At 37.7% G+C, this 20094-nt stretch overlaps 1 protein-coding gene across 1 annotated transcript; it reads left to right on the top strand.

The window, feature by feature from the left end:
• The first annotated feature begins 1837 nt into the window (after nucleotides 1-1837).
• LOC127430225 (WD repeat and SOCS box-containing protein 1-like) lies at nucleotides 1838-19791 on the top strand. The gene is made up of 10 exons (XM_051679844.1): nucleotides 1838-1943; nucleotides 2071-2257; nucleotides 4345-4513; nucleotides 6015-6286; nucleotides 10629-10760; nucleotides 12505-12605; nucleotides 15190-15362; nucleotides 15473-15586; nucleotides 17058-17165; nucleotides 17611-19791. The coding sequence occupies exons 2-10, from the start codon at nucleotides 2218-2220 to the stop codon at nucleotides 17771-17773; spliced, it is 1272 nt and encodes a 423-aa protein (XP_051535804.1). The 5' UTR covers nucleotides 1838-1943; nucleotides 2071-2217; the 3' UTR covers nucleotides 17774-19791.
• Nucleotides 19792-20094: the final 303 nt, after the last annotated feature.

Genomic DNA, 20094 nt, shown 5'->3' on the forward strand with positions numbered 1-20094 from the left:
AGGGCAGCACATTCCCTTTCCTCTTTTCTTAACATATTAAAACAAAATGGGTGTTTTTCTGACTGCTGCATTTTTAAGGTTAAATGATGTAAATCTGTGGTGAAATTATTTACAGTAAGACCACCCATGCAGCTCAGTTACATTTATTTGGACAACTTGGGCCAGTTATTACCCAGACAAAATGAGATAATCACTATTATACATTAGTGACTGAGCCAACAAGGTAAACAAGACAGATAAACTCCTGTATGTTATCTGTACGACACCGTAAGATGTCCTCTATCCCTGCCTACTTTACCTCCATAACACAAAATGATCCAACAAGAAAACCCCACCCCTCTTCATATCAATACATTTAAAAAGAAGACATAGTTTCTCCAGAATGAAATACTAAAATCTATTTCAACCCCTCCAAGTTAACACACATACACAGCACTTCAGCAGCAATCCCATCTGTCTTGATGGGCATGTCTGCATGAAAAATGCTCATTTAGATTGTGGAACTTTTCACCTTTTGTTGGTGGACAGAATGTCATCCATTTATCCAAGCCATTCCTTTATAGCTTTTGCTTTGTGCTTGGAAACAGCTTTTACCTCAAGGATCTACCTGTATCTGGCTCCATCTATGTTGCCATGGGTAGCAACAAGTTTTCCAAAAAAAAAAAACAACAACAACAAAAAACAGCTTGATGTTGTTATCACCATGTTTTCAATGTTTTAGGTTGTCATATATAAAGATTAGGAATGGGGTTGATCTTGGCCATGCTTATGTAACTCAACCCACTCTTCTAAAAAGGACAAAGCTGGGAAATACTGAATTGATGTCTACCTTTTTAGCCCGTTTCAGGACTTTGTATGCCTGTCAGCATTACAGCTGTCCTCTTGGTTACTGGCCTGCTTACTCAATTTCAAAGGAACGAAATGGACTGATCTCAGTTGAGTTTAAAGAAAATAGAGTTTTTCTTCTCACAATGCTGCTTTCAACTGGGGAAGAGTTTTAATGCTTGCTCCACATATTTTTTTCAAAAAAAAAATAATAATAATAATAATAATCACCCATTTTGTTGAACATGACTGTGCTGCTTGTTGACATCAAGGTTTGTTTTTAATGAATTCTCAATAATTTAAGCTAATAATTAAAACAGAGGGTGAATAATTATTGAAATAGTTTTCAGATATTTATTTTTAATATTTTTGTATAGCACTAATATATTTCCTTATATAATTCTGAGGATAAACATACTATAGACTTTTCATTTTAACATTATAGTTAAATAATTCTACAGGAGTGAGGTGAAATCCATTTTACATTTGTTTTAATTGCCACAAAGCAAAATGTGAAATAATGCAAATAAAAGAAAATCTCTGTTATGTATAATATATATATATATATATATATATATATATATATATATATATATATATATATATATATATATATGGGTCATTGTCTTTGTTTTTTTTGTTTTTGTTTTGTTTTTGTTGTTTTTTTAAGAGCATTGTAACAAAACTGCCTTTGTTTACACGACGAGACATAACGCACAACAGAAAATGTATGTACTTTAAATTTACAATTCTGGAACAGTTCTATCATCATATTCACGTACTGTCTTTTTTTTCGCTCTCATATTATGAAATTTACATCCAACTGTGGATTTAAACGCCTCATCGTCACGCTTCTTCTGAGCACGTATTCCACGATTTCGTTCCATTCATTCTCTCTAGTCTAGAGTATCCAGCCAATCAGAGGTCAAGTTTAAGAGGTTCACACCAGGGATTCACACGAATCAGATGGAGGTGCTCTGCTGTCGCCATGGCAACCCGGATGACGTCACAATAGAGATACGCCCAACGGCGTGTTTGTTCGAATCCTCAGGACTGCTGCAGCCATTGTAATGCATTGTATTCAAACAGAGCGCCTCGCGATATAAGGAGATAAACAAGTATTTGCTTTAGTTTTAGTTCATTTTAATCTCAGTTATAATTCAACACAATTGTACTTTACAGAAAAACATCTTGTGTATTTTCTGAAGTGTCGTTTTTAATTACTGTGTATGTAAATATATTCAGGGTTGAGTCGACGCGCGACACGCCGCATTCCCGGGCATCGGATTTACTGAGGACACACACAGAACCCATCGCCGTTTTTTTTCACGCATTCATTTGAACGTTTTTATTTCACGAAGACGTAGGTTTAAGAGACCCGCTTCGATTTAGATGGCCAGCTTCCCATATTTTGTCAACGAAAATGAAATAGGTAAGTTTTCTTCTTGCGCTCCTCCTGCTGCTTTCGGGGGGAGAGTCTTAATGCCTATTTCTTTTTTTGTTATCTTTTAACATATTTTTAATACATCTTCCTTTTGTTTGATCTAACATATAGTAAACATTTATGAGGCTTTATTACGTGTGTCATAACGTCTGTGTTTGTGTCGTCAGTTTGTAAATCAGACATATCTGGACTATCTTAACCAGAGAGAGGCAGATAACCCCCAAACAAACGCGCGTGGCTTTACATGTGACGGTTAAAAATGGACAGTTATTTTAAATTTTAAGAATTACGCTCGTGCGTTATTACGCTTCACGCATGCACACATCCAGAGCGCGTCCACACCCTACCCCACAGTCAGTCAATTTCTCCAGACCCCTGTGTGAATGAGTCACCACCAGCTCTTACATAGATCAATGATTTACCGTATAAACCTTGTATTTACAAAGTCATGCTTTATTGGTTCATTGTATGGACACAACTCAAGAAAATGACATTTTAGAATCAGGAGAAATAAAACTTAAAGAGGGTCCATACAAGGGAGCTCTTGTACACACATTTGATGACTAGGACATCTTTAGTATTCATACCAGAGCTCAACTATATATATATATATATATATATATATATATATATATATATATATATATATATATATATATATTTTACTTCACTATTAAATATTTAATTGAACCCACCACACACACATACACACACATATATATATATATACATACATACATACACACACACACACAGGTGGCCAAAAGTTTGGAATAATGTACAGATTTAGCTGTTTTGGAAGGAAATTGGTACTTTAATTTACCAAAGTGGCATTCAGCTGATCACAAAGTATAGTCAGGACATTACTGATGTAAAAAAACAGCACCATCACTATTTGAAAAAAAACTCCAACACCTTATCCTTGAGTAATCGTGCTAAATTGCTATTTTGGTACAAGAAAATCACTTGCCATTATATCAAACACAGTTGAAAGCTATTTGGTTCGTTAAATGAAGCTTAACATTGTCTTTGTGTTTGTTTTTGAGTTGCCACAGTATGCAATAGACTGGCCTGTCTTAAGGTCAATATTAGGTCAAAAATGGCATCAAAGAAACAGCTTTCTCTAGAAACTCATCAGTCAGTCATTGTTTGGAGGAATGAAGGCTATACAATGCTTGAAATTTCCAAAAAACTGAAGATTTCATACAAAGAAGTACACTACAGTCTTCAAAGACAAAGGACAACTGGCTCTAACAAGGACAGAAAGAGATGTGGAAGGTCAGATGTACAACTAAACAAGAGGATAAGTACATCAGAGTCTCTAGTTTGAGAAATAGATGCCTCACATGTCCTCAGCTGACAGCTTCATTGAATTCAACCCGCTCAACACCAGTTTCATGTACAACAGTAAAGAGAAGACTCAGGGGTGCAGACCTTATGGGAAGAATTGCAAAGAAAAAGCCACTTTTGAAACAGAAAATCAAAAAGAAAAGGTTAGAGTGGGCAAAGAAACACAGACATTGGACAACAGATAATTGGAAAAGAGTGTTATGGATCTTAACCCCATTGAGCTTTTGTGGGATCAGCTAGACTGTAAGGTGTGTGAGAAGTGCCCGACAAGACAGCCACATCTATGGGAAGTACTACAGGAAGTGTGGGGTGAAATGTCACCTGCGTATCTGGACAAACTGACAGCTAGAATGCCAAGGATCTGCAAAGCTGTCATTGCTGCACGTGGAGGATTTTTTGATGAGAACTCTTTGAAGTAGTTTAAGAAGTTCTGAACTTTTTTTTAATTTTTTTTTTATTGTAATAGTCATTTTTCACATTATTAATGTCCTGACTATACATTATGATCAGTTAAATGCTGCTTTGGTGAATAAAAGTACCAATTTCATAAGAGCAAAATCTGTACATTATTCCAAACTTTTGGCCACCAGTGTGTATGTGTGTGTATATTATTTTATTTTTATTATTATTTATATATCTGCTTCAATAAATGTGTTTCCATTTTTTAGCATTTGCCGAAAAGTACAAGTATATTTTGATTTCTGATTTGTTTTCTGTTGCGATAGGTAAAGCTAAGTTCATCGGGGAACTCATACCTCCTGTTGCTCCCTTCGACCAGAAGTCTGGACGGGAGACTTGGACTGTAGCTTTTGCACCTGATGGTTCCTACTTTGCTTGGTCTCAAGGGCATCGAATTGTCAGACTTGTACCATGGAAAAAATGCTTAGCCAGCTTGTGAGTTTACAAAACATTAATCTCTTTGTTGTGAATTGTTACAATGCAGCTTGTGTGTTTATAGACTGACAAAAGGCAGTGTTTGCGCGTGCTGGTCGTCTGGTTTGGTCCACTGGGTATTCATATGGTGGCTACGCCACAGTGGTGCCCAGTGTTTGGGCCTGTATAGCATTCTATCAGTAGCAACGCATAGGTCACCAGTCATCATCTCACCTTATGCTGTAGATGGAGAGATGGCCGTCGAGTGCATGGGCCTGCCAAAAGAGCCATTGTCCTGTTCTGAATGTAAAGTCCTTATAATGAGGTTTGCATCAATGCCCTTTGGCTGCATGCCCTCAGCAGAACAGCCTTTTTAGAAAAAGATTATATTTGGGCTCTGGGCTTTTTGTATGCTCCCATTTCTACTTGCCAGTGTTAAAAATGCAGCAGGTCTCCTATTTTTCTGCCAGAGTTTGATGCAATATGAGCAATCCAACTTCATCCTCCACAACTGGCATCAAATGGGATTGTGTAAAAATGAAGTAAATTATTTAATGTGACTTTTTCACAGAATTTTTATTTAACATGTTTTGCTAGTAGCCATCATAATTTCTAAAAAAAAGTAGACAGCTTCACAACGTGAGCAGAGTCAAACTTTAACTCGAAGTTATTTGACGGTCAGAAGTAAAACAAACTATTCTACATCCTACATCCATAAAAGAGATATATGGTGTTATAAACCATTGCCAGTCACAATTTATTTGTAGTTTTACACAAAGTACACCATGTGGAGATTCTACATAAATCATTTACTTATGTTGTTTTAGATCTTGTGATTGTGTAACAGAGAAAAAAAAGATCTCAGTTTACAAAAAAATGCCACTTTGCTCAAAGATAGCTTAACAATGGTTTACCCAGGTCTGTTTTTAGTATTAACTTAAATGAAAATGAGCCTCTCTGTTTCAAGTTTCAATCTTTCTTTAAACAGATTGAGTCTTTGTTACCTTTTTCAACTAATTTGGCATTAAAATATACTGGAACTTGCCTTACTGCTAAAACAGAAAGAAGCTGCTGTGCCATTAAAAGCTTTTGCGGACACGTGGCAGGCATTAGCTGTTGCGTTTCTACTGCGCCGCCTTTGTATTCAAACAGTAACCTCTTGTGAAGTTTCCAGAACCTCACACTTGATTAGTTTTATCAACAAGAGCTTTTTGTGAGCTACTTTTTAAAGGTCCTTCAAAACACCTTGGCTTCAACACATGCGGTAGAATTGGGCAAATGATGTAAATGGGTCAAAGCTGATGTAACACTTAGGTAATGGCATGGAATTAAGTTAGTGTTCAAATATGTCTAGTTGTGTAACCTTTTAAGAAGTAAAAAAAAAATATCCTCCATCTTCCTGATCTGCTGTTTATAATTCTTTGCTAAGTTAAAGATAATCAGTTATCTGTGTAATCATACCAACATGTGTAATCACGCTCCTTATATTAAAATAGTCTAACTCTCTTTTATCTTGTCCCAGTTCTGTGAGCAAGGAAGACCGAACGAGTGGTGCAGGGCCTCAACGACTCTCTCGGCAGAACATTGAGGGCAGTTTGGTGCCGGGCGAGCCCAGAGAGCACACCATCGATTGCGGTGACATCGTGTGGGGCCTGGCTTTTGGCTCTTCTGTTCCTGAGAAGCAGAGTCGCTGTGTGAATATCGAATGGCACCGCTTCAAGTTCGGTCAGGACCAGCTACTGCTGGCCACCGGCCTCAACAATGGCCGCATCAAAATCTGGGACGTCTATACAGGTGAGAATCCTCTCGGGGTGTGCAGTCTGAACCAAGCATTGAAGATTAAAGCCTTGTTTATACTCGATGCAGCCGCTAGTTCGTGAGCTTGTGCGTGGCAAAAATTATGTGGCAGTGTTGGTGGAAGTGTGCATTGGCGACGCAAGCCCTTGTTTCATGCAGCGGTGCACACTCCAATTTTTGTGATTTGGGCGAACGGTGCGCATGGCGCCACATTCAAAGTGAATGTAAATGCATTACAAAACAGTGCATTCAATCCCTTGAATGTTGCAGAGACTGTAGCATTACTCTTTACATTTAAATTATTTTGTAAAGTTTGAGTGGAAAACTTTATAAGAGTATAAATTCAACATATTCAAAATAATTTGTCTTGAGCCTTTTATTGTGTTCTGAGTAAAAAAATTACTAGACTGAAGTTTGAAACTTTTATTATAAAAAAAAAACAAAACAAAAACACACAGGTTAATGAAAATTTAGCCAATTGGCCTTACTCATGAATCTTTTTTAAAAACCATTCTTGCAAAAATTGCCCCGTTCAGTTTAATGGGACAGTTTACATAAGAGAGTATTTACACAAATATTTTGCTAATGTTTCATGAATAAGTTGTCTGTCACTGCACTGCATGTTTTAGTTTGCATTTCTATAAGAGTATATATGGGTGCAAGCATTTTAATGCATATTTTATAAGCAAATTGACGTTTTATATTAGCGGTGCCTTAACTTGAATGTTTCATTAGCCTAGTTTCCATCCGCTTTTCGCGCTATTTTATCGACAAAGTGAAAATGCGTTAAAAAAAAAAGTTTGGGAAATTTGCCGTCTTCTGCCTGTTTCCATTCAAATGGCCTTTTATAGATAAAAATGGTGGGTATGATGACGTCATGCCTAAAAAAAACACTTTGTCGCATAAGTTTTGGTTTATCACAAAAGAAATCTGCCCTTAAGCCGTTTCCATACAGAAATGTGTGTTTATCACTAATTGTGCACCTTTCGCATCTCAGATGTCCCTAATTTGTTTTCCTCCGAAGTTTTGGTAAAATGGGGAGAGTATTGAAACAATTCATTGAAATTAGCCAGCTTATTGTCATTTTAATTTCACAAATAAATGCAATCAGAAGACGGAATTGCAATCAAAAAGGAGCTGTAGCCCTTCTGATGGGACTAATATTGGTCCTGATGTTGCGCCTATTGCAGGTTGCCACTGGTTCCAACCCGAAAGCGAATCGTCATGGCCCTGTTCAAGCTGGCAACCTGCACCAAGTAGTGGGGGAAACTTTCAGTCTTAGTATAAGGACCATCCATTGATGTGTATATGCTGTGTGTACGGCTATTGAAGAAATACTGATGCGGTGTAATATCTGGGTTTATATATAATACGTTCCTAATATTCAATAGGCTATTTTGAACAATCATCTAAAGCATTGCCATCGCAACTGCATTATGTCCTGCATATTTGTCCAGCAACTTTTAACGACCAACTGAACTTGATTGTCATCTCAAATAAATTTAAGCGTCATAATGCAATTTACATTTTCTGAAGAAGCTCAGCAAATGTGATCCGAGATAAAGATGGTTAGATTTAAAATGTTTTAGAGTTTTAAAATGTTCAAAAGCTCATTTTCTGAAAGTGAACTCAGCATTTGACAAATAGTTCTGATAGTTTATAGTCTTGAAAAAAGTGTAGAATATTCTGAGAATGTCATTCAGCTGACTTTTTTCATCTACAGAGAACAGGGTAAGGCTAATTTAAGTTTGTGTAAAGAAAAGGCATAGGTCTAAATATATATATATATATATATATTTTCGTTTGGTAATTATTTTATTTAATGCTTTATTCATTTGGTAGGCTAATTTATTTAATTTAATACAGGGAATTTTGCTGCCATTTTTTCAGAAGTTAGCAAAACAATAATTTTATAGAATTGGGCTATATGTTAGTGTTCCAAAAAAGCACACTGAAGCTTTTCTCTTAGTATTGTGTATTTATTTTTAATTTAAAACATCTTTGTGCATAGAAATGTTTTTTTGTATTATGGGCTAATTCCATGACTGCCGTCTATTATTTTTAATGGTGTGGAAAAGCAACTTTAATAAATAAACAGATGGCTACCGCGATTAAATTAATCGCAAACAGTGGCCATTAATTTATTCTCCGTGCACTTGTCGATGTGCATGATACGAGATATTTGTGTTGGCACTCCTGGAAGTGTCAAGATCAATCCATAATCACATACAATAAATTGGCTTTCAAGGATGTATACCTTGTAGTCATGATTAACACAGGCTAACAGTTGGGGTCATGTGACACTACATTTTTGCATTAATGCCAACTTTCTTGACAAAGTGTTTTTTCAAACCAGTTTTTCACGCCATTTGAAGTATCGACATAGTTTATGCGCTAGAGTTAAACAGAAAAATATTATGTCAACGCTTGTGAAATTTTTGAGATTTGAGTTTCCATCAGCTATATTTTGATGCGTTAATAATTTTTTTGCAAAAAATCCTTAGATGGAAACATAGTTATTGACTAGCATTGCTCTTTAGATTTACATTTTGTATAGTTTGTGAAAATGTTTTATATTGTAGCACATCTACATGTTTAATTTTATAGAAGTATAAGGTCAAGAAATATACAGCAGAGCGTCGCGCTGCGGAGACAGGCAAAAGTTTAAACAAGGCTTAAGCTAGTTTGGTAAGGGTGATGGATCCTAACCTGCCTTTAGCTACTGGATGATTAGTGTTCATCTATTCTGGAAGGATTTTATAATTGAGGTTGCAGGTCATGTGCCCTGTTATTGTGGCAGCTTTTGCATAATCCCAACGATTAATACCATGAATAAAAATGGGCAAGGTAGAATAGCATGCTCATTATTTCAGATAGCTTCTTAGTAAATGTGCAATAAGTCACCATGATTCCATCCATGCTACTGTCCTGCAACACTTCTGCATGCCTGCTTCCTGTTTTTCGGTTTCCCAGCAGAAGTGTGTGTGTGTGTGTGTGTGTGTGTGTGTGTGTGTGTGTGTGTGCGCGTGCTCGTGCGCACAGTAGAGATGGTTATATAAGGTGTTGACATGCTATAGTTAGCCCTGTTTCTTTGGTCATTTTAACCTGTTTTATTTTTTTATTATTATTTCTTCATAGTGCTCCCCTCATGTGCAACTCTAATACACCTACTGACCACTGGCATTTCAAACAAACATTCTTTGACATATTTACTCAAACTTGAGTTGTCAAATCTTAGTGGTGTGCTGTCCATTTCACAATACATCTGCTGTACAAACATTTGAACAGCTTTTTCATTGGTTCCTAGAGAAGAAAGCTTTTTAGCCTCAGATCAGGTTTCACAGTTTTTTAATGTTCATAACACAAGTCTGCGTTTGGAGAACTCTGCCGATCGCTATATTGGACTTTTCAAAAAAACAGGGAGGTGGTTGTTGACTGCAGAAGATCGCTGGCAGCACTTCAGAGTTATAATTAATTTTATGCCAGCTGCAAAATATATTAATAGGTGGGTAGGTCCTGTACAGACACTACCATTGGTTGCTCTGAGGGGTTAGGGATATTTAGTTCAGTGGATGACTCCACTTCCCTTCTAACTAAAACCGCAGTGCCATAAATTTACCCAGCAAAGGGTAAACATTTTTCAGGATGCGATACTCCTCTTCCAGTTGCCTTTATTTTTCTCCTCTGGAAATCTGATAGTAGTGTATTGTACTTGTATCTTGTGTCTTGACAGGGCTTGTGCCATATACCTGTTATTTTTATGCTTGGTGATTGTCTGCATTCCCGCTTGACAGGTTGCAAATAGGCCTATTACTAACCTCCAATCAAATTTCCAGAAATACATGTTAAGAGTTTGTCACTGTACATGAATCAAATTGTAGGGATTTAAAGCTGATTAGCCTGTCATTTGTTGCTGTCATTGTGTATCTACATGCCTCCAGGCTATTCAGTTGCATTCTTGTAGTGGAACGGTGCTATTTTCTCTGACTTTTTTTATTTAATTTAGATGTGACTTTTTGACATGAATGTGTTTCTAAAGCCACAAACATTCTATTTCCCCATTTCGTTGATTCATTAAGAGACAAAAAAAAAAGGTTTCTAAAAAGTGAAACATGTGATTTGGTATGTGTAAATGCTCCTGTACTGGCCTACTTGTTCTAGAAAGCAATTATATCACACTCAATATGTAATAGAGAGCTGTTATTGATGGAGATACAACATTGACACAGTCTGAATCGATTAACATGGACTTTGTGCTGAAAACTTTGTTTGACCTGGAGTGATTTGGCTGTCGGCTATTTTTCTACCTTTATCCTCAATTTTGTTTTCTTGTCCACAGGAAAGCTTTTGTTGAACCTGATGGACCACACAGACATTGTGCGGGACCTGACATTTGCCCCAGATGGCAGTTTAGTGCTGGTTTCTGCCTCAAGAGACAAGACTCTACGTGTGTGGGACCTTAAAGATGACGGTGAGGACCAAATTTAGCAGTATTTGACACTGTGCATTACTTTACTAGCTGCCACATCAGAATGAATCATTCTTAGGGTGTGTTCACACTTGGCAGGTTTGGTTCGATTAAAACGAACTCTGGTGTGTTTGTTCTGTTAGTGCGGTTCATTTGAACTAGTGTGACGCTGCCATCCGAACCTTGGTGTGCACCAAACAAGCGGACCGAGACCGCCTGAATAGTGGGTCTCGGTCTGCTTCCAAATGAGCTCTGGTGCAGTTCGATTGATATATGAACGCAACATGGACCAAAGACGTCTAAACGGACCAAAAACAGGAAGTAATTTGCCTAATACTGACCTCAAGCATACACGGTTCTTCTCATCATAGGAGCTATGTTGCCCATTACAGACCGGTACAGGTGTCGGAACTGCCGTCAGCCGTCCTTGCAGCATATCTTCGTTTGTGTGTGCAACGAAGGAATTCCTAGCGCTGTTTTGACTCCTTTACACATTTTATTAGCTCTTCGTTTGTTCTCAGCGGGTAAAAATACCACCATATATAAATTTAACTAGCGCATTTCACCCAGCAGCCAGCATTGTTTTGGATGTTCGTTAAGCAAAATATACGTCATAGAAGCTGTCCAATCAGGTTGTGATTTTTTTATTTATTTTTTTTTTTTCTCCTGTTGCCTTTTGTGTTGTACCATTAGGTTTGGTGTTAAAAATACCAATGTGAACGCTAAGCGAACCAGGACTAAATGTATCATTTTCTTTTTTGTTCCGGACCAAGAGAACCAAACTACAAGTATGAACACACCCTTAGACAAATTTTCTAAAAGTTTTTGCCAAGTATTTTTCATGTTGATTTTAACATGCTAAGAGTTGAACCCCAAGCAGATGTCTCAAGCACTCTCCAATAGAAGTTCTCATTTGTTGAGCAAGTATTTACAGCTCAGAGCTGTAACAGCAAATCAGCACAGCAGTCTTGCTTTGTTTCCTGCAGCCCTTTATTTTCATTACAACTCCATGGAGTTTAATTTCCCTTTTTAGCGCATACACACTAACTGACTCGAGCATGCATGTGAGCACCCACTCAGAAAAAAAGTGTTGAAAAACAGTTGGATGCCAAGACCAGTGATATATTTGCTTATATTCCTTCCTTTTCTTGTAAGTTCCCCAACAAGCCTGCTGCTATAAGGTGATCACATGAATCTAATTTATTTGCTGGGAACTTTAAGATCAAATGGATCCTACTGTATTTGCAAACTTTTTTTTTTTTTTTTTTTACATTAAGCATTAAGGAATGTTGGCTAGAGTCCATCTAAATTTCCCTCTGTCTCAAAATGGGCACCATTGGGACTGCTGTCCCTGAAAGGGAAGGAATTATGCCATTACCGTAAATATATTTATGTTATTGCTCCCTGGGTATCATCACTGTTTTGTAGGGAACTTGAGATAAACATTGAAATCTACAAGTCTGGGAAGGAATTTTCTTTGTCACATTTAAAAGATAAACCTCCCACTACTAAAGTCATGCAGAATTCAAAGTATTTTAAAAACAAAAATACCTCTGTCTAGTTTTGATAATCTTAACATTTTCCTCTGTAATCTTTTTGTGATAAGTGATGTTTTTTAGGATAAAGCTCACCTTTTATATATTTCTAGCTGTACATTTTAAATAAAATCTACCATCAACTCTAAATGAATCACGATGTGGATCACTATATTTCAAATGCCTCTCTTAATTGTTTTTGCTCTAAATAGGTAACATGGTGAAAGTACTACGTGGTCATCAAAACTGGGTCTACTGCAGTGCTTTCTCTCCTGATTCATCTGTCCTTTGTTCGGTTGGTGCAGGCAAATCGGTATGTTTTGCGTTTTTTCTTCTCTCTTTTACTGGGTTGTTTTTTTTTCTGTCTGCTAATGCCTGTTTTTAGTTGTGCTATGACCAATCAATGAGTGGTAAATTAATCTGTCATAATTAAGCTCGGTGTCATGATCTGCTCCTACAAACCCTGCCTGTAGTTTTGGTTCAAGTTCCTGTTTTTGTTCAAATAGATGTGTGATTGATTATCCACATTTAGATGATATAAAATCAAATGTCTCATGTCTTTGCAATGCAACAATTTTCCACCCAAAATCCTATAAAAGCCATTTACAACATCTTGATAGACTTAATGCAAGTGAAAGCCTACCCAGTCTATTTCTAAAACTAATTTCTATTGAATGATACAATGCACCCTAAAGAGTAATAATGTTATCTTATATGCATAGTGATTAGATCTCTAACTGATATAAAAAAAAAAAAAAAGATGATACAGCAATCTGGCAACATTAAGTTGATTGTGTATGTTTGTAAGCCCTTAAGGCATCACACCAAGGAAAGCATTCCAGAATTCCTCTCCAAGTTGTCAATGAGACATTCCCAAATCCAACACCTGAGTGCCTCTGGCTCTTAGATAACTCTTGGCCCATGAGCAGGCTACAGTGGTTGAACTGTACGGTTGTGTGTGTGTCCATAAGTGTCTTGCTTTCCCTGTCCCAGGTGGTGGCAGAGCTCTGTGTTTGAGTGATTTTGAGGGAAGCGCCGCGCTGACATATAGAGCAGCCGGTGCAGACCACGCGGGGCACGGCTGCCATCGCGGCCCCCGTTGGACGCTCATGTGCCCGTGCCCACGCCTCAGGGGCTTCCATGCTCCTGCCCACAAGGGCTTCCTGTACGTAGGTTTTGCTCCTTGTCTGTCTACCTCTGCTGTTGCAGTTCTCACTTCCTCTACTTAATCTCTCAGAAGAGTTGACTTACCTGGCAGTGAAACCCCTCCTCCTTCCCACCCTACCCTATTTCCCTTCCTTATCTCCTCTCCATCTATATATTCAGAAGTATTCTCATCCCATTTACCCTCTTTCCCCTCTAACGTCATCCAGTTTAAACAGGACCCCTAGGCATTGTGTCTGCTCTATGTTTACATGAGCCAACTAGTAGGAACAAAACCCCAGTCATTAGTGCCATAGTTTACCGAACTCATGGCACCCAAGTGTTTTTGAGCCACGATGCTTGGCCGCTGGTATGTTTTTCTGTTAAAAAACCCTAGTTAGACTCTTATATCAGGGTTAGTTGTTGAGGGGGGGATTGGGAGCATTATTGTTATGTGTGAGCAATGAAAGGGCTCCTTGTACCTCAACAGAATGCCTGCAGTCTGATAATATAGTCTAATTTGGAATTACTCACAAAAAAATAGGGACTATGTTAAAATCAAGCACACAAGTTATGCAAAATGTATGATTCCCTGTTGCATCATGCATGAAGCCAGGGTGGCATCAGAAGCAGCACTGTGAATACTTTCCATTTTGATTACATTTGCAATGTTAAATCATGTTTTAGTTTTTTTGCATTTTGAATAACAATTTATATTCCTAAAGTTTATGATGTTGCTTCTAATGCCTAAGCATTTAGAGAAGCAATAACAAACAGAAGTTTCCTAATAAGTATGGAATCATACCATTAACACCATGTATGGCAAAAAAAATATCTGGCTTTGCTTAACTTGAATGCCGGCAGAGGTCTTGCATACCGAAGCCTTTTCATCTCACGTTAGCCTTATTTGCACCATTGTAGTTTCTCTACCAACACCAGGATATTTAAATGTCAAATAGCTTTTTCAAAGGGAAATGTACACTTTTGCTCAAGTGCAATGTCTATAGCTGAAACCAATAAAGAGGTTTAAGTAAATGCCCTAACAGGAGCCTGTTTGAGAGCATTTTTGCTGCAAGATGAAGCATTGTGCTGGAGCAAAACTAGCTCTAGAAAATCTAATGGCTGATTTTCATTTAGAAGAGTTTGCAGTCACATGATTGTTTATTCTGTGTTTGCCAAAGGCGTCAACCTTTTGGCCATCAAATGTTCTCTTCTCTTGCAGTATCTGTGTCTCTTCGTAGGCCTCCGCCGCCGCGGTGCAAGCCTATTGTAAACTCAAGTGAACTAAACTGAAAGGGGATACCAGTGGAGTAACATTATGTTACCTTAAGTTACTACTTGTTTGTATATTCTTTTCCACATTATGTAGTAATTCTTGAAAAATATTATTTTAATAAATGTACATTTGTCATTTTTAGCATATCTTATTTTTAAAATGGAGCAGTATATTTATTATATTTGAAATAATGTTAGTGATTTGTAACTGTTATCTGCTCTGTAGAGATTGAAATATGTGCATTTGATTTGGCATTTTGAACTAAGTCTTGCCGTTTCAATGGCATGTGCTACTGTCTTGCCATTTTTGTCTGGGTTTGGTTGTAGTGCTTAAAATATTTTCTAAAAGATGACACTGAGCACATTTTGATTTTGCTGTTTAATTTGAGTTAAAATACTTTGATTTGTGAAACTCTGACATGTTTATTTTATGTACGGAACGGTACAGTGGGCTATAACATCTGTTTCTTGCATTGCAGGTCTTCCTGTGGGACATGGATAAGTACATTCTGATCCGTAAGCTAGAGGGCCATCATAATGATGTGGTGTCCTGTGAGTTTTCTCCTGATGGGGCCATGCTGGCCACAGCCTCCTATGACACCCGTGTCATAGTATGGGACCCTCATTCAGCTACTATTCTGCTTGAGCTGGGGTAAAATACTTTTTTCCTTTTCCTCTTGTTCTCTGTCTTTCTAGATTTTTCTCAACTCTATGCTTTAATGTTCTCAAGCTCATGTTTTTGATGTCTTATCTCTCCTCCAGGCATCTCTTCCCTCCTCCCTCTCCCATATTTGCTGGAGGAGCAAATGATCGATGGGTTCGCTCCGTTGCCTTCTGTCACGATGGTCGGCACATTGCCAGCATCACTGATGACAGGTAAGACAATAACAGCCAACCTCAAGAAGGTCTTGTTCCCTGTTTTAAGATTATTCACACATAGTTGTGTATTTGCTCTTGAGAAAACAACACTGATAGTTTGTGTTGCAGGAAGCAGTTTGCATGAAGCATTAGAGGAAGGTGATTGGGGCTCGGGAGGGAGGGTTATTTTTTTGCAGGGCCTCTTTCTTGGAAAGATCACATGCCTCTCATATGACGTCCATTAATCAGTATGAGGCACCCAGTTTCTGCTCAGTTTGCCTACGCCACGCCTCCTGCCGATTCAGGGTGGAAATGTCTCTCTCTTCCTGAGAAAATGAAGCCATTTGTGCTCCACAAAATGGTGGACCTGGAAAAAAAGTTACATTCCTAACTGAGCATATGACTTGTTTTGCTTTTTATGTAAAAATGTAATTATAAAACAATTATTTGAGCTAGTTACCTAATGCTGGCATCACACTTCCAGAGGGTTTAACAGAGATCTCGCACTTAAGTCTGAGGTATGTCACACTTTCCCACACTAAATGGTGGAGGGGTGACTCATAATGACTCACTGCAACTACCTCTCTCTGACCCTGCTGAAAGTACAGGAGTGCTACGTGAGCACAAACAATTGCAATAGAGTGATTTAGGGTGTTTTCAGCGTTTTCAGTTTTCATGTAGCTTGCTTGATTTGTGCCGAAACGGGCTAAGTTACAATGTTGCATTTTCTTTATAGATTCGGTTGGCTTTCACAAGGTTATATTTTAAAATGGACCAAAACTGGAAAATTTACGTTATGAACATTTTTATCTGTCATTAGTTGCTTTTGCATTATTTCTGCATTGAAAAGTACCTGTTCCCACAGTCACGGAGCTCTCTCTCTCCCTCTGTCTGTTCTGCTGCTATACAAAAGAGAGGAGCGATCGTGAAGATGGAGTAACTTTACCTTGTGAAATTGCATGATTGTTTATTTACCTAGTCAAGTCTTGTAGAATACATGTCCATATGCAGCATTAATTAAGTAAAGAAATACTGTACATCCAATGAAAACTGACTATTGTGGCTTTTAGTGTAGGAAAAAAGCTTGGTGACGGAATTTAAATGCAATGAAACAAATAAATATCGGAGAACAGAAGACCCCACCTCACTGACACAGTAATTTTTTCAAACAAGCCAGATGTGTTTTTTCAGTCTTTAAAGCCATTAACTCAGCAAGGAGTCCCGACAGTCAAGTGATTAACACCTCCCGCTGACAGAAGCTAATGTGTGCACTGTCTCCCTTTGCCTGGCTGGTGATTGTTAAAGAAGCTAACACCTGAAAATCATTGTGCTAGTGAGACACTGAATTAAGTTTTAAGCCAATTTAGTCTAATTTCATATTGTCCTTTTTAGCATATGGTTCCATGGTTTGCTTTGTATGTTTTAAAAAAAACATCTGTAAGGCTCTGGAAATCACTGGTAAATAGAACAATGATTGTTCGTTCATCAGGTTGGTGCGGTTCTGGAGCATTGATGAGAAGAGTCCTCAAGCCATCGCTCCTCTCACTAATGGCCTTTGTAGTGCCTTTTCTACTGATGGAAGTGTCTTAGCTGCTGGGTAAGAATCTGTTTCTCCTTTTTTTTTTTTTTTTTTATTCTTCCAGTATTTATCACCCTTATTTTTCTATTCTAACTGGACAGTGTTCATGAATTAAGGTGATTTTAAATGTAAACCAAACTAACACATCTTCTTAGTAGCAAGAATAATGCAGTATGAGCAATGCAGACACCAGACTGGTTCTTCAGTCTAGTTTTATTTCAAATTAATTTAGGTTGTCACAGTTATGCTGGTAAGGGTGTAAACCCTAATCCTAACTGCATGACGGCACTCTGACATGTCACAAACAGAGCTGTAAAAATTCAAGATGACATTGATTATTATATTGTGACTCATTGGTTTACTAAAAGAGTACAATAGGTTTCACTGCCAAGGTAAATACACTGGCCCAGTAAATTGATTAGCTCTAGTTCATTTCTTTCTTGAACCAATTTTTTTCTCACAGGTCTCGCGATGGCAGTGTGCATTTCTGGGCTTGTCCATGCAGCATTGCAAGCCTCCAGCACCTGTGCCGCATGGCCTTGCGGAGAGTCATACCCACCCAGCAGGTTTATACACTGCCCATTCCTTTCTCCATGCAGGACTATTTGGCCTACAAGATGCTTTAGCTTAGAACACATACAACGGCACTCTGTTAAAGCAACGAACATTTTTTTTTTTTTTCTGGAAAAAGGGGGTGGGAGACAAAATATTCTTTAAAAAAAAAAAAGAAAAAAAAAAGCTTAATTGTTCATGCAGACCTCATGATGAAATATTCAATGTGAGGTCAGCATTTGTCGTTATTTATTTTTACTTTTTATAAGTTTACTTTTTTCAGCTGCGAATCTCATTGCTTTTTATTTGTTGAGCTTTTTGCTGTCTTAGCCCATATCAGGTAGTGGCCTTTAGATAGACTTAATGTAACAGTGGACCACTTTTGCCTTTTTTTTTTTTTTTTTTTTTTTTTCTGACAATTTATACAGCACCTTAATGGGCAGGTAAATGATGGATAATGCTGGGTTACAGTGGTGCTTTCTCTTGCTCAGTTTAGGGTGGTTCTCTTCCTGCACTGAGTTTAAGAGTCATAATGGGGGATAGTTCTCAGTGTCTCCTAAAACCTTTTCAGTGTTTTCTTTTACTTTGCTGACTGTGAGAGGGATTGAAGGGAAGTGACAATTATGTGAAAGTGTGTCTGTCTGTGTGTGAGAGGGAAAGGTTTCTGTGATGGGACTGAATTTGGTAGTTCAGGGACAAGGGCAGTGCCTCCTCTTTACGTGCCTCTCTAGAAAATAAACTCCCAGTGCTCTAAGCACATCCTGCAAACGCTAATGCTGCCTCAGTAATGGACTTCATCTCCACAAACCTGAAAAACTACAGTAACACATGGGCTCATTTGTCTAATGCAAAAACAATTTTTTTTTACTTGTACAGAGATTTGTAAAGGCACAGTTTTTGTTCATTGTGTGTTTTTATATAATGCATATGTAGCTCTCTTTTCATCATTGCATATTGCTTCTATTGAAAGTCTGCTCTCTGTACATAATCTCTTGTGCGATGATGATAATCTGTAGGGGAATGACACAAAGGATTGCTTTAAGCTGAGACTGGTGTGTTAGAGGGGAAAAAATGCCAGCCAGTTTTAGGACCAATGATGAGATTGCCTACACTGCTGCCACATTTCCTGTTCAAAAACGGTTACCACCCACTTCCACTTAATGTATTTGCTTTCAAGTATATGACACTAAGTAACTGTGGAGGGCCAGGCCCCACACATCACTTTGTCCTGCCCATTACCTCTTAACTCTAAAACTCATGTTCAAACTTCAGTCTATTAGTCCTTTGGCATTCTACAAGACAACAAAACAGTTTTAACAGAGACAAAGTGTGATTTATGGAGATGGTTGATGTCGTATCTACCTCTTATATTGAGGAAATTGGTAATATTGGGGCCAGAGATCATGGGATGTCCTGTTTGTTTGGTTGTTTGGTTGTTGATTGTATATGCATGTGGACCTGTCTGGCAAAACCCTGGTAGTGACATGGGGAGTTCAGACTGTTTAAAATAATTGGTTATATTTAGGAATATGGGATTTAGAATGTGGCATATTCATCTGGTCATGCAGTCAAAAATAGTCTTGGCAATAAAATGTGTTAACCACAAAGCTGATGCCAAAGATCCCCATGGGTTCTTATCGTTGTGAGTGGCACTCGGTCAATTTCTCTTCCCCCCTCCATTTATGGCTGAAACTTGAAAGTCCTGTATGTTTATGTATTTATGTTGTTCTGCTTGGGTGTATGAAGAATGCTGATATAACAGATTGGGTTTTGGTTCAAGACCGCTTCCTTTTTAGTAGATGTAGAAGGGATACATATATGCACTAAAGCGTTGCAGGCAAAATGTTACTATTGCAGTTCTTTAGGGTATGGTGGTAGTAGTTATTAATTATTCATTAATTTTATAGAGAAAATGTTAATTTGTCCAACTGATTCAGATAGAATGTCTAAACTATGCTTTGCTCACCAAAAGCAACTGAACCGTTCACAAAAAAAGTTGTTTCACAAGAATGTACGTTTTCCTCCAGTAAGTAGGGTTTTTGCTTGTTTGTTTTATGATTGTTGTTGTTGAAATAAAGGAGTTTCTGAAACATTTCCGTGTCTTTAAGTCATTCCTTAAGGAAAATACAGTGGAACATTGAGAGATACAGTTGAGTCAGAAGTTTACATACACTTAGGTTGAAGTAATTAAAACTAATTTTTTAACCACTCCACCATATTAGCAAATTATGGTTTTGAGAAGTCGTTTAGGACATGTACTTTGTGCATGACACAAGTCATTTTTCCAACAATTGTTTACAGACAGATCGTTTCACTTTTAATTGACTATCACAATTCTAGTGGGTCAGAAGTTTACATAAACTAAGTTAACTGTGCCTTTAAGCAGCTTGGAATG

The sequence above is a fragment of the Myxocyprinus asiaticus genome, chromosome 39, assembly GCF_019703515.2.
Source record: "Myxocyprinus asiaticus isolate MX2 ecotype Aquarium Trade chromosome 39, UBuf_Myxa_2, whole genome shotgun sequence".
NCBI classification, from domain to species: domain Eukaryota; kingdom Metazoa; phylum Chordata; class Actinopteri; order Cypriniformes; family Catostomidae; genus Myxocyprinus; species Myxocyprinus asiaticus.

Bases quoted from the DNA above. Each gene is read 5' to 3' on its own strand.
- LOC127430225 (XM_051679844.1), top strand. From the start codon at position 2,218: ATGGCCAGCTTCCCATATTTTGTCAACGAAAATGAAATAG. The intron at 10,761-12,504 runs GTGAGGACCAAA...TGCTCTAAATAG, and splicing joins GTGGGACCTTAAAGATGACG to GTAACATGGTGAAAGTACTA. The intron at 15,587-17,057 runs GTAAGACAATAA...TTCGTTCATCAG, and splicing joins GCCAGCATCACTGATGACAG to GTTGGTGCGGTTCTGGAGCA.